This window comes from Rhamphochromis longiceps, linkage group LG20, assembly GCF_057381845.1.
Source record: "Rhamphochromis longiceps isolate RC_006_pf linkage group LG20, R_longiceps_female_GT1.1, whole genome shotgun sequence".
NCBI lineage: Eukaryota > Metazoa > Chordata > Actinopteri > Cichliformes > Cichlidae > Rhamphochromis > Rhamphochromis longiceps.
In genome coordinates, this window is record NC_140576.1 from 10,248,917 (window position 1) to 10,264,044 (window position 15,128).

A 15,128-nucleotide genomic window follows, 5' to 3' on the forward strand; every position below is an offset into this window, starting at 1 on the left:
TCATTTTAAAAGCTTCTAAGAACAAAAACTACAACTGTTAACTTAGCTAACTTATCATATTAGCCTACTGTTGGTGTTAGCCATTTTGCACATACGAAAACAGTTCAACAAAAGTCAACATGCATATCAATTTCTGTGAACCAGATAAATCTTATTACTTAATACTGCTTTACCTGTTTAGCTGATATCCTTCCACTTATGCCCACTGACTAGGGATTATAGAAAGCTAGATCACAGGTTGTTGAAGTGAACAATGTTAACAGTGCTCTCTTGCTCTCCAGGCTGCAAAGTGGGAAATAAACTACCGGTTTTCTCTCACTCTGTTTTATCAACTACTATCCATGTACCCTGGGCAACTTAGCTTCCATCTGTGCCTCACAGTCAGTGCTATAGTGGATTAATGTGCACTACAATTATTAAGTATAACACAGCCCACCATCTCAACCCTCATTTGCCAGTTTAAGCCGCCTGGTTTAATAGCTTTTGTGGCGGAAAACAATGAACAAAATAGTTAAAGAAGCTGTGATGAGCACTCACTGCGTCGATTTTACACAACAATTTATGCTAGCTTACTTTTTGTCTATAAATCGTGTTTCCCTGTGTTGTGGCTGGCTACAGAAATCTGTTGTGATATTGTTACTAGTTTACTACAACGCTTTTTTGACACAATTCCCTTTTCCAAAGCAAGTAAACGGAGGAGTCTTACAGAGTTACAAAAGGCAACAATCTGAAGCCTGTCAGCAGCCAGCAGGTATAAAAGAGTTTGTACAACACACCTGCCCTCTAATCGCAGGGGCATGAAGGCTTGTGATAATGGTTTCTAATGACTTTGAAGGATGTGGTAATTCTTTCAAGAACAATACAGGCTCTATATTTAGATGGAGAGCCAGGAGCTGAACTGTGGTTTGAATGCCAGGAGAGCGGACAAGGGGACCCCCAGGGCAAATATGAGAGGCGTGCGGTAAAAACTCTGTGTGGGTGTCAGTATTCTTCTGCCCACACTCCTTTTTTTTCTCGTTTCACAGTTCAACAGCCTTGCGTATTGATAACTGAAAAGACATTTGTGTATGCATAAATAAATAAATAAATAACAGGAGGTCATTTTCGTTGCAAATGACAAAAGTTAAGGGCATGCAGTGGTCATCGTACAGTAGGGTGGCAGTAGAGGAAAGTGGGAAAATGTCAGTAATCTGGCTTAGCGAATCAGCAGAGGTTTTTAATGCGAGGATTAGAGTCCAGCTTTACTTGTGCTGCTGCTGAGATGGTGCATCCTTCATGAGCACTAACACAACTACAGCTTCACCCCCTCCCTACTCGCTCTGTATCACACTTCATCACTCCATCTCTCTCTCTGTCTCTCTCTCCTGCTTCTGTGGCGTCTTCTCCCACTCGCTCACACATACTTCTCTTTTTCCTGGCCTATCACCTCTGTGCTTAATTATACTTCTTTCTCTTTGGGTTTTTCTCTCTCTCTGCAGTCCTCTGTGTTTCTGTGCTCTTTCACTTCTCCAGCTCTAACTCTGCATTTATTCTGCCTCTTTTTGTTAGTATCAAGCTCCTCTCATCCCTCAATGCATTCACGATTCACCACTGCTTATATGATGGTCCTGAATCTGCTTATATAACCTAAGACACCAGACATAGATCCGTGTGCTCTGAGTGGCCCACACTGTTTTCACTGTTCTCATAGTGGTAAATCTTGTTTATTTGTAGATTGTAGATCCATTATTAGAACATTAAGCTCAGCACGGTAAATTCTGAGAACAGAATATCACTAAGTGTAAGTCTGGCATTAAATTGTTTTGCTGTGTTGCTTCATTTTTCAGTCTAACATCCTGTGTTTATTATCCTTATTTTCTCTCAGGTAATTATGTCACAGTCTGATACACAGACTGTATATTAACAAGGTAATATCCTGTTTAGAATCAGTTCTAAATGTGTTTATTTATTATTTTTGTCAAGGAAAAAGGTATATGATCACAGATCAAGACAAAATGAATACACCTTTTACTGAATGTACACTTGTATTATATCATTGATAGGTAGCAGATGGTATGTGCATTTTTTAAGATTTTGCTGCATAGCCAAAACCTGACTGCCAGCTGTATACAAGGCATGTTGTATTGTTTTTTGTAGCAAGAGTGTGGTGCAATTGGAAGCGGCAGTTTCAACCAAGTGGCCTCAATTAGTTGTTTTTTTACAGATCTAACAAGGACATGTTTGGTATAATGTGCAAGTAGATTGCAAGTTGAGTGAAGTACAAAAACAATTTGTGGCTCTAACCCTAAGTGTCACGGTCTGGCTGGCAGACCGTGGGGATATGGGGAAAGAGGACCCAGGCGCAGAGCTCTGTGTGCAAACAGTGCATTTATTTACATTGAGAGCTGTAAACACAATAAATCCCAGTTGCTCCCTTGACTCCCGTCTGTGCTCGTGCTCCCTGCTGTTGTGTTCTCGCACACCCCGTGCGTGCCGCCGTTCTGATCTACTCTTCCACCTGCGGAAAAACCACAGAAACAGCCGTTAATACCAACCCTGGCAGGCATACACGAACTGCACCGTCATACGCTGACTGACACACACACACACACACACACACACACACACACACACACACACACACACACACACACACACACACACACACACACACACACACACACACACACACACACACACACACACACACACACTAACTTGAGAAGACAACCCCACACCAGTGGGAGCTCCAACACTCTCCTAAGTAGCTCCCCCCTGACGAGCCCTGATCAACAACAGGTGTGTGGCAGGAACTTCAGGTGTGGCCAGTCCTCCTGCAGGGCCACACCCATCAGGCCTGCATGTGGCCACACCCCCAGTAATACATGTACACACCCACACCCTGCCTATACATATAATGAGTGGAACACAGAATAACACAGCATAGTGCAGAAAAACACACATCCCCAAATAATAATAATAATAACAACAAACTGCTCACGGACCCCCGAGTCCTCCAGAGCCGGGTCCGTGACACTAAGTTTCATTCGAAGTGGCAAAAAAAGTGCCTTAAAAAGTCTTAAATCTAATATGTAGGAACCCTACTTATGATCAGATCAATCAAAAAACTTAATGAGGTGTTGTGAGACATATTTGGACACATCTCTTTTTGTAGTGTGAACTGTACTGTGCTATGATGTGTTGCCAACAAGGACATATCAGGAAAATATCTTGTTTTTTTGTTTTGGCATGTGTCACAAAAAGTCCTGACAATCTCAGCAGTTGGAATATATGTCTATTAGTGCTTAGCCCTTACTAAACAAATCTGGAGCTTGACCAGTGACAGATGGACAAAGGGCTGTGCGTGGAGGCCCTTTCACTGGAAGTGACGTAGACAGACTGAACACGAGTAGTCAGTTGGACACCTTGGACACACGTGATAGACACAGGTGGAAACAGAGATATGTCTCACTTCCACTTGTGAGCTAAATGCATGAAATACAATTTTAAACTGAGTGTTTAAGGGTTTTGTATGTATCTTCAAAACACCAGTGAGTTTTATTAAACGATGATCTGGGTTTTTAAAAGATTATCAGGGGTTTATGTCTCTCAAAGACATAAACCCGTTCTGTAGGTAAGTATGGTCTCAAAAGGTGGCTAAAGCTTTACAAAATAAGATTTTAATTCTCCTTTAAGATACCCCAAGGACCCAAACAGTGTCCTTCATCCACAGCAGAAACTCACATGATTCTCACTGGGATTGGAAAACAAGTATGTTTCCAGCATGTCATCAAGCTGTGTCCCTGTATGTGTCATCTCTGTCATGGTTGGATCTCGCCTCCCAATCTGTTGATTTTTGGTAGGTTTGCTTTTGTGTTATGCAGTGGCGGTGTGTCATTTAAGATGGCATTGCCAATTCCTTCAGCCAGGGATTATCATTGGATTTCCAAATCCTCATTAGAAGCACTGCTTTCACTCACTGTCTAATCCGTGCACACACTCTGTCATGGTCCTGGGCCATGTGGGCCCAGTATTCTTAGTTTTCATGTATTTTTGTATTTTGTTCTTTATTTAGGCCATGCTTCCTGGGTTGATCTGTTACGTTGTTCCTTATGTGTTTTCCCTTCGTGACTCTCACCCCCTGTGTGCCCCTCTGTGTATTTATGAGCCCTCGTCTCTCTTTGTGTTTTATTCTATGTTTTCCCCAGCCCGTTATGTCTGCGTTCTCCCCGTGCTCTCTCCCCTCCTGTTTGAACCTCTGTGTACTTCCTGTTTTACTTTGCCCATCTCCCATCAGTGTTACGTTCACTCCTGCCGTGTCTTGTTATGATTATCAGTGTCACCTGTGTTCCCCGTGTGCATCCACTTCCCCTGATCATCCCTCATGTGTATTTAGTCTCTGTGTTTCATACAGTCTGTGTCGCGTCGTCTGTGTTACCACCTCTGTGTTCCGTATTCCAAGCCATAGCTTTTCCTTAGTTTATTTCCAGTTTAGGTTTTCGTTTGAACGGTTACTCTTATGCTGCCTTCACTCTGTTTTGTTCCTTTTCATCAGCCATAATAAACGGCTCGCTTTTGTTTAAATCCACTCCTGCATCCTCGCCTGTGTTCGCACCTGGGTCCACCACACACGTTTCCGCACGGTCTGCCTCCGCAGACCCTGACACACTCACACACTGTTAAATCTGGATTCACAAATGACTCATAGCTTTCATTCTTTATACAGGTGTTTCCTTCTTGCCTCCCCTCCTCAGGCTTTTGGGAGAGGGTGAGCACATTCTTGCTTCCTGCTCCGAGGGATTGTGCTTAGCCTGCCCACATCATTCAGCATCTCTTCTTGCTTCAGCCCTCGCTGCCTGTCTTCCTCCACCTTTATTTGTCACATCTAGCCCACTCACTCTTTTGCCTCACATTCTTCCATGTGCAGCATAATCCCCTCTGTACTGTACTAAATCTAATGGTTCACATGTTTGTGATCCCGCTCGATGAAGAGGAATGCTGCTCGTTTGAATTCAGATGGACGCTGACGGAATCAGAGTGATTGCCATTTTGTTTCGTGACATTTGTGCCGCCCGATATTCGGTTCGTGTTAGCTCATTTCTGTTCGGCGGAGGGTTGTTTAGTCTTTTTACTTTGTCATTTACTGCCAGCACAAAAGCTACAATCAAAATTGCTTTGAATTTGAGAGTTTCCCTTTCTTTTACATATTGTACTTTATTGTAACATACTAAATATGTCTTGAAACGTTACACGCCGCACCGTTATAGATGCATTACCATGCCATGTGAGCTGGTTCTTTTGGTCCTAAATTTTGGCTTCTTCTAAAATCTGTCCCACAGAAAAGGAAAGCACATTCTTAGGTTGTGCCTGTGGAGAATTTCAATCTAACTCATGGAAATTTGTTTCCCTGTTTTTGCTGATGACAGGATCATTTGAACAGGACTACTCGAATTAGTGGTTTTAGGTGTAATCTCTGAAGAGCAGGCAATGTCTCCAACCCTGGCAGTTCCAGCTGATAAAAGGGAGATTACAAGGATAGATTACTGCAGATTAGACTGAATGGTTCTGCCAGCACTTTAACTGCTAACGCACGACTCTCATCAGAAACGTTCACACTGCAGTGGGTTTCAAGATAACAAGCAAACATAACTTCCGTAACTTATTTCTTTCCCATCATTGTTTTTTTACTTAATGGTCATTTACTGTAATTCTCGTCCGCCCGTTTTTGCACAGTGAAAAATCCTTAAGCCTCTTAATCTGTAATCCCTTTCATAATCACTTTTTTTAATGGTGAAGAGAAGTCTAAATACGAGTGCAGACTGAAGAGGAATGTATATATTTTCTATGTGAATACATTATTTTTACTCAAGCGAAAGGAAGCGCTGTGTTGTAAGCTCATAAAGTCCCCTGAAAAACAGGCTTCCTTCTGGTTTTTTCCTCCTCACTGTTATAGATTAAAGCTGGTCATTAGAAAAACCACCTGCTGGATTGAACAGGTTATATCAGTAGTTTCACTTGAAATACTCTGGTTATTTGCATTGCGGCTCGGAAGTTAGAACAACCATTTGAGTTTTACTGCATCTACTAATCTCTGAAGTACCATAAAGGCTATAGAGGAGAATTGCTTTTGGACTGTGGATAATCTGGCTGCAGAGAGGAAGAGCACACAAGCAAATCTGTTTAGGACACTGACAAATCTGAAAGCCTATCCATCGACAAAATTCTCCCGAGCATATGGGCCTGGCGACGCCCCACCAGGCTTTTCCACTCTGCCCTGCCAAGCTAATTCAAGAGTGACTCTCCAGCAGCGATTCTATTAGCAGGCAGAACAAGAGTGCTTCCTTAAATACTCCCTCTGCACTCATTGGTCAACCTATACAGGGGGAAAAAAAGGACTTTGTAATTGCAGAGATTTAATTTTGATGGGTGAGGAGGTGACCTTTGTGGGTTTTGAGTCATGAATGGGGTTGTCGTAGAGCAGTTTCTGGGACGTACGAAATACAAACCTTTCCTCGAACTTGAAGCTGACAGATTTGCTGAAGGCGAGGGTGGTTGTAGCGCTTTGAAAAGGCACACTAGCATCTGGGGAGCCTTAAAACCAATGACATTTACAGCATTAGCTCTCAAGCCTTCAACCGGCATTAAGAGTGTAAAGAGGAAAAGACAGAGGGAGGCAGTTGAAAGGAGAGAAAGGGAGGGAAAGCGAGGAATAGCAGAGAAGAAAATTGAAGGATGTTAGGAGAAGGAGAGAGGAGGTGGTGGGTGGATCTAAGACACAAACAGCATTTGACATTTGACCACTTTTCTTTTTTTTACATGCTAATGAATTCTGCATACGTGCATATATGCAGTTTTTTACTGGTGCTAGCACGAGAGCAGCTCTTGACACTGAGGGATATTGAGGGACTGGAGTTTTACATAAGCCTGTGCATGACTACTGGTCCTCTTTGAATCATACTTACGTCTCCCATCACCATGGCTACAACCTACAGTAGTGTGGAGGCGCGCTCTGCATCTCTCTCCTGCTTTCCCCGGCGTGCCGATCCTACAGTCGTGGGTTAAAGTAAAGTAATGGGTCTTCAGGGTCTGAATCTTTCTCTTTCTTTCTTCACTGGCTTGTGGCTTTTGACAGATGGCATTTTTTGTATTTTAACAAAACAAATAAAAACGCATCAAAATCACTGTTGCGATTACGTGTTTGTTTTCAGCCTCTACTTGATGTCTTTGCTCTTTTCTGCTTGTGAACATGAAGATAAAGCTGTTTTTATGACAAATGGCGACTTCCTCACGCCTTCCTTTTTGCTTTCTCACAGACGCTCCCTGTCCAAAGATGCAAAGTTTTTTGACAGTGACACAGGAGTCCTGGAGGTTCCAATGACAGTGCAAGTAGCAGGCCAGGTTTGTGTCATGTTACGTACTATACACGTATACTGCAGATAAGAGCAATGTGATCCTGAAAGCAGTGGGCTTGAACGTGTAGTGCAGTGCTAGTGTCCTACTTTGTCCTAAACAGAAGCGCAGCTAGCGAAGGTTGTAACCTATTTTGCTTGTAACAAGCTAAAATTATCTCCCACCCCCAAGGCCCAGTTATTCCATGGACACTAATAAGCCAAGCATAAAGGTTATCCCATATAGTTTTGCTGAAACTGTCTGCAGTAGCACAAAAATGGTAAAGTAGGTTTCAGATGTATTTGTTATCCCCTTCTTTTATTATGGAGTACCTGTTGTGCGCAAAATTTGACTACCTTAAAACCTCTTGCCCAGCAGCCAAGGCAGTTGTCGTCTTTCTTGATTTCATCACATACATATAGAGCAGTACACATGTTGATGTAGTACTCTGATGCTTTAGGTCAGGGGTGTCAAACATAAGGCCCGGCAGCTAGAACTGGCCCAGCAAAGAATCCAATCCAGCCCATTGCAGTGCTTTGGGAAATGTGAAGGAGGGGAGACCTCCCATATGGTAATTGATACAAAAACATTGTAATTAAGTAAAAGCAAATAAGCAAATGACAGAAAACTTTTTCATTATCTAAAAGAGAAATTTCTGTATATATTTACAGTGATTTCAGAGTAAATTAAAAAGAAAGCTTTTTGTTAATTAACTTAGGCAAAAACATGCCAGTGCTTTTTCTGTCATTTTAAACATTTATTTCTTGCAGTTTAAGTCATGCTGACAGATTTCTTTTACTGACTACATCATCTACAAAAACTAAGACATACCATTGAAATTACACTTCTTTTTCTTATATTAAATATCTCACCGATTAAACACGTAGTTAAACATCTTTCAACTTACAGAAAAAAAGTTGGTCCAACCCACTTAAGACCAAAGCAAGCTGTATGTGGCCCTCAGTGTAAAATGAGTTTAACATTTCTGCTTCAGGTTCTGCTCTGGCAGCGTGTTTGAATAAATGAATGTTGTTTGCTGGGAAATATAGTTGGTTTAGTACATGATTCTACATACTAAGACGGGGATCTCAAACTTAAATGAGCTGTGGGCCACTGCTGGCCCTGTCATCTCACTGAAGGGCCACTTTAGTGTCCAAGTAGTACAAAACAAACAAGAAAATACCCACAAATATTTCCGAACATATAGTGTTTTGTTTGTTTTTTCATTTCAAATATTGTATAATAAGACAAAACTGCAAATGTGAACACATTTTTTTTTCTCACTCTTAATCAACTGAAGCCTTTCATTGAACTACCAAATAAACACATTGGTACTCTCTTTCTGGCCAGACACGTGGCAGCACTTCTGCTATAACTTTGTTCGTATTTAACAAAATAAAAACGCTAACACAGCCAATCCCTCAACATGTTTGTACTCTCTGCTCATATTTCCTTCATGTTAAATAAGTTTTTGCTTTTTAAAGAACTTATTTGTAAGAACTTCAACAACAAACAAATCCACCCTAAAAAAAAAAGTAACTTCATGGGCCAAATTGAATTCGATTTTTTTACATCAATATATGGGCCGCAAGTAGGGGTGATGTACTAAGATATTCATGAGCCTCAGTGATGCTCGCTACAGACAAGATGCCAGCATCTTATCTATTGCTTGTTTTTTGTAACTTAGTGTGATGCATAAATGAGACTCAGGTGTCTGTGATTTTGATTTTAAAATCACTTATCTGGCAGTATTTGACTGGATCTCTTGGCCTGTTTTGTCACTCTTTTGGGGGATTGTACTAAGACATTAGTTCATAAATGTATCATTATATATTCACATTAATGCAGCTACTGTTTACAAGGATATAAGTGGAAATTCTGGACCATTCCTCTCAAGAGGAAATGAAACTGCAGCTGAATTCCTTCATATCATCAGACAGTGTTTATTAAAAACACAGAGCAGCTGCTTAGACATTCGTGCTGTGCTTTTGCCAGCTTTTTTTCAGTAAATCTAAATCTGGACAGTCTACTTGCCAAATTGTCACCTTCCTCTACCTCCCCAGCCAGCGACTATTCACTGACTTTACTGGGACGTGGAGAGGAGAGGGCTGGGGCATGGAAGGGGTGTAGCTCTGACGAGAAGCCAAAGAGCGGGCCAGGATGTTCCTGTGATGCACCAAAGCTGTTGCCCCCAGCCCCTAGTCATGAGCTCCTGGCATTACACCATGAAAACACACACACATTCATACATACACCAACTGGTCACCAGACATCACAGCAGCCTGGAAATCAATGGTGCAGTAAACAAGCTCATCTGCTTTATACTGCTGGGGGGAAAAATTCACAAAACCTGACAAAATTTAACAAAATTGCCTCTTGTCTAGTACAATTCACATGAATTAAATGCTGTCAGAGAATAAGGCTAACGAGGCTAATGAGCTCCAAAACTTAGTTTTCTGCATCGAGGAGCTCCAAATTCATACACATTGATTTGTTCACAAAAACGTGACACCAAATTTTATTTTGAGTGGATCTCAAACACATCACCCTGCCTCCATGAATACTCATTGGAGCATGAAATGTGTATTAATCCACTGCTTAAAATAGTCTTGAACAAATGTTCTGTTTTACTCCTGCCTGAGAAACATTTCCTGTAAAAGCTAGAGAGCTCAGCTGTTCATGAAAGAGAAATAAAGACATGACCAGACCTCAAAAATTATAGACTAGGACTAACTAATTGTAAAAAATGTACTTAGGTCGGTGCTTTGTAAAGCCGACTCTGAGCCACAGCCCTGTTTTGGCTTGCACACACACACACGCGCGCGCACACACACAAACATAGACGCATTTCTATCAGTGCAGGGTAATGAAAAATGACCGAATGCACAAAAATTGCTCGATTTTAGCCATGACTGATGTTAAACATCAATTTGATTCTTTCGATAATTCAACTGCATCTGTCTGTTAATTCACAGACTTGAGAAGTCTTTGTAAATTAAAGCAACATCAGTCTGTAATATGCCCATGTTTTTGACTCAGAATATGATAATGTATAATTAAGATTTAAAAAGTGATACCAGAACAGTTTTCAGGACAGCCCGTGGAGTTGTATTATATAAGCCAAACTTTTTCTGGGGCAGGTTAGCAATATTATGATAAAGTGAAATTAAAAGAAATTCCATGTTGTACTTAAAAAAGAAAGACAGATTTACCTTCACTGATATAAAGATGTTTGTCTGGAGAACAAAGATGTAAAGATGCTTCATGTTTGTGCAGGTGCAGCCTGCCCATTTCACCGTCCATGCCATTGTGACCTCCTCAGACCTGCAGTTTGACCACAGCGAGGTGGACTTTGGCTACTGTTCCATTTACCAGTCAGTCAAGAGCAGCATTCGCCTCACCAATCTGTCCCTCCTACCCCAAGACTTTGGCTTCTTGGGTGTGCCTGAGGTACTGCATGAATGATGTGAAAACCTTTTCTTCTATTAAGTGTTAATGTGTTAGTGAGGTAGAGTTGCGTGGATCCAGATACAAGCATTGCTATCTTTGCAGATAATGTTATGTTTATGGAAGAATCATATTTAGTCCACATCCCACTTTCACTGTTTGTTCCATTCCACAGGGTTCCTCCTATTATTAAAATTTGTTAGGTTTGCATAAACAGTAACTTTATATAGCTCTTATAGTGTAAAGAGAGTGAACAGTAAACAGAGAGGCTGTTATCCTACATTGTTTCCTCGTAATCCCCCGTGCTTAAGAAGACAATGTGCATCCTGTGTTTGGATTGGCAGATTCTGCTGCCACCAATAAAAGCAACAACAGACGGAGGGATAATTACTTAATGTAAATGCTTTAAATGGCTACAGCAACCAGCATCAGAGTCTAAGTTAGATTTCATGAAAACATCCTGAGTTATAACTTTAAAGCTTTTGTTTTTTCTCTAAATCAAGTTTATTGAGGTTCAGCCCAATGATGGATTTGGTACTCTGCTCCCACAAGAAACCCTGGAGGTTGATCTGATTTTTAGTGCCCAAACTGCCAAAGAGTACGTCTTTCAGCTCAGCTGCAAGTCTGGAATTAACAGGTTAGTTTTAAATCCTACACTGTGTGTAAATGAAGGACATTTACTCTTTATGGCATCATTGTGTCTGCTTAAACATTCAGTCTTTTGTACTTATCTGTTGATAGGACAATCACTGCCTTTACTGAATGTTGTGATCCCGTTTATTCAATTAAATCCAATACCTACTGATCCATAGCAAAAACATTCATTTTGTCATCAGAGATTTTCTGCTGTCTTGCCGAGCAGTGGGTGTCCACCCACCACTGGAGCTCTCCCATTTTCTGGTTCAGTTTGGAGCCACAGCAGTAGGTGACCAGTCCACTGCCATGCTGTTCCTGAGCAACCGTCAAACGGGCCGTGACCAAAATAGACAACCAGTCTCTCCAGGGGTCAAGGCGCCTGTAATGCCCCGTTTGTTCTCCTTCGCCCTGCCAGAGGACTCAGACATCGACATCAGTCCGTCTGCAGGACGCCTTCTTCCTGGAGAGGTGCGGTATAACACGTCTTATTAAGCTTACACTTATGTTAAAGGAACACACCACCGGTTTTATACATAGAAGGTTGCTAGTGTGAAGAAGACTTCAGATTTATAACAGTTAGACAGTCTATTTAAATCTACTTAGTAGCTTATTCTAGAGTTAGCTGAAAGTAATTATTAACTGAATAATTTCATGTTATAATATCTGTAAAATAATACAATGTGGGCCATCTGTTTTTTTTTGTCCTTACCACTTAAGAGTACACATCATCCAGCTCCATCCATCCAAAATCTCACATCAGCCCCAAAAACAGATTAATCTCCTTCTGAATGCATTTATAAACCTGAATGGACAAGATAGTGTGACCTTTTGTTTCTATAAAGAAATTAAACATTAGAGAAAGCGGTTAGTTTTTATTTACTACATCTTGGTTAAAAATGATCTTAATAAGCACAGAGCTAAGGAACCAAACCATCTGTGCTCAGAGGGAATTATAAGTGTAATGATGCTCTCTGCTGGACACCTGATGGAAGTGAACAAGCACTATTTATAGATATAAATGGGGGAAAAAAGCTCAATGAAAATCACTTCTATTGGTTCTGACAGTCTAATTTTAAGTCTTATTTTCCAGATGACCACTTACCTCCAGACTCCAGTATTTTTTTTATTTAAACTTTATTTTCCAAGCAAGATATTAAGAATAATATATTTACAGTGACAACTTCACAAGTGCTAGAAGGCACAGAGATCCAGGGTAATATATCAGTCCGCTTGAATTGTTACAAACCAGTAACCCCAAAACAGGACACTGCTGAAAGCTAATTTCAACCTTAATATGAAGCAGAGGTTTGAAGTTAAAAAGTGATATGGTGTAGGAACACTGTAGCGTGAAAGAAACACACAGAAATATCCCGTGTTATCCTCTAAATCTGAGCAATTTCAGACATATTACCATCTCTCCTCTACCCCAGAGATGTCTTGTCCAGGTAACGTTCAAACCCAGACTGTTGGACCAGGAGATCAAAGAAGAGGCGCTCCGTCGTCTTCATCGAGCCAAGTTGCTCTATGAGAGTGAGCTCGAGGGAAACAGACTCGCTGAACAGGAGGTACAGCTTCACACCCACCTTCCCACTCCAGCCACTGTCCGCTTGTGCCAGGGTTTTTAAATGTGAACACATCTTAAGTGACTAAATGGGTTTTTTTTTACTTTCATAATCACACAGAACATTTTTTTTGCAAGATGTAGTCCCTTCAGTCATCTACCTTAGTATGAACCCATCACTCATGTTCATGTGCATTGTAAGGCAAAACTGGAGATCCCACTGGAACCTAGTAAGGGGAAAAAGGCGTCAGTGAATCCAAAAAACAGCAAGGTGTCCAATGAAGCAGAGAAAGGAAAGCAAAGTGAATCACCAGATCCTGGCAACATAGTACCAGGGTAGGTTTCTACAGATTATTTACTCAATCTAATCAAACAGATCCAGTTTGCTGGACTGCAAATAAAAAATGTTTCTCTAATTGCACTTCCTTTCAAAAGGCTAAATCTAATTAATACCTTCTGAGATCCAACAACACTAGAATATCAACTACTAACAAAGCTTTTCTTTTTCTTTTTGTTGTTGTTGGTTTTTTCTTCTTATTCCAGTGACTAATTGATTTCAGCAGCATTCCCATTTCTTTTCATTCACGGTGATCACAAAATATATTCATTTACAAAATTCATGAACCACCCATCATTTCCTTACAAGGAGTCAGAATTTCTTGTAATTTTTTAAAGTGGACTTGAGCAGTAGTTCTCCAGGCTTTATGAAGGTCTTTCAAAGGTTGTCTACAGACTTTGGTTGGTTATTCACTCATTTTCTGTCCAGTCCAAAGGAATGCACTTGTGTTTGTTAAGCCACTTAACACTGACTTATGAATCATTCAAGGATAAAAAAGCCACTGAACCATTGTTGTGTCTACACAAAGGATTAGTTTTAAATTCTATCTTTAGGCACTTTGAGAGATGCATCTGGCCCTTCAGCTGATTCGTCTATTGTTCACCCAAACCTCATCAAAAATGGTCTCAGTGGAAGGTCCGCTGTCAAGATGTCATTCTTAAGAGAGGGAAACAGGGGGAATAGGTTGCACAAGAACTGCACTGAGAATCAGGGGCAACAGATCATATGGAGTGATAAATCCAAATTTTAAATTTTTAGTCCAAATATTCATCAGTATATATGAAGGACAACAGGAGAGCAGTACAACAGTAAGTGTCTACAGCCATCTGTAAAACATGGTGGAGGCTCCGTCATGGTTTGGGGCTGCATTTTAGTCTGTGATGTTTGAGCTCTTGTCAAAAACACGCTGCCAATGGAGTAAAAGGATACACAGATAGAAAAACACACAATATAACATTATCAGTCATGGATTGGTCTCCCCAGAGCCCAGACCTCAAGCAGTGTGAAATGATCTTGACAGAGAACAGAACAAAAAGCAGCCAACATCCAAAGAAGAGCTTTGAATAATAATAATAATAATAATAATAATAATAATAATAATAATAATAATAATGCATTTTATTTGAGGGCACCTTTCAGAGGGGTTGAGGAGCTGTGGCTAGATGGAAGGTGGTCATGGACGGCAGATGAAAAAACAGCTGGGTTGATATTACTAATTTTCCTAAAAGTGATATTACGAGAGATACAGGTTTTGGAAGCGGTTATGTTTGCATCAAAAGAAATAAACATATGATCAGACTGGGGAAACAATGTGGCTTTACAATGGGTGGGGGTAATGCCAGAACAACAGACCAAATCCAGGATATGACCTTTAGAATGGGTAGGAAATTCTATGTACTGTAGAAGCCCAAAACTTTCCAGGCAGGAGGTAAAATCTCTGAAAAGAGGGATTTTATCATTGTCCACATGAATATTGAAGTCACCAGCAATGATCAGATTTGGAGAAAGTACAGAGAAATGAGTGAGAAGAGCAGAAAATTCATTTAAAAACTCCTTATTTGGCTTAGGTGGCCGATAAACAGTACATATGATGGTGGGGGTAGATCCAGGGAGCTGTAGTGCAATGTATTCAAATGAATGGGAGGGAGGGGCAGAGACAGGGAGTAATTCCCAGTGCTTCCGGTGAATTATCGCGAGACCTCCGCCCCTCCCCGAGATGCGAGGTTGACAGGTGTAAACAAACTCAGACGGAGTGGAGTCATTGAGAGAAACAAAGTC

General features: G+C 40.9%; 1 protein-coding gene across 6 annotated transcripts in view; it reads left to right on the forward strand.

Moving 5' to 3' along the window:
- cfap74 (cilia and flagella associated protein 74) overlaps positions 1-15,128 on the forward strand; it is a 54,878-nt gene that overhangs the window by 30,280 nt on the left and 9,470 nt on the right. For all 6 annotated transcript variants that reach the window (XM_085394415.1, XM_085394410.1, XM_085394414.1 and 3 more), the window contains exons 23-28: positions 7,293-7,377; positions 10,645-10,818; positions 11,319-11,452; positions 11,652-11,919; positions 12,882-13,016; positions 13,215-13,348. In XM_085394415.1, the coding sequence (XP_085250541.1) occupies positions 7,293-7,377; positions 10,645-10,818; positions 11,319-11,452; positions 11,652-11,919; positions 12,882-13,016; positions 13,215-13,348 (930 nt within the window). The remainder of the gene's footprint in view (positions 1-7,292; positions 7,378-10,644; positions 10,819-11,318; positions 11,453-11,651; positions 11,920-12,881; positions 13,017-13,214; positions 13,349-15,128) is intronic.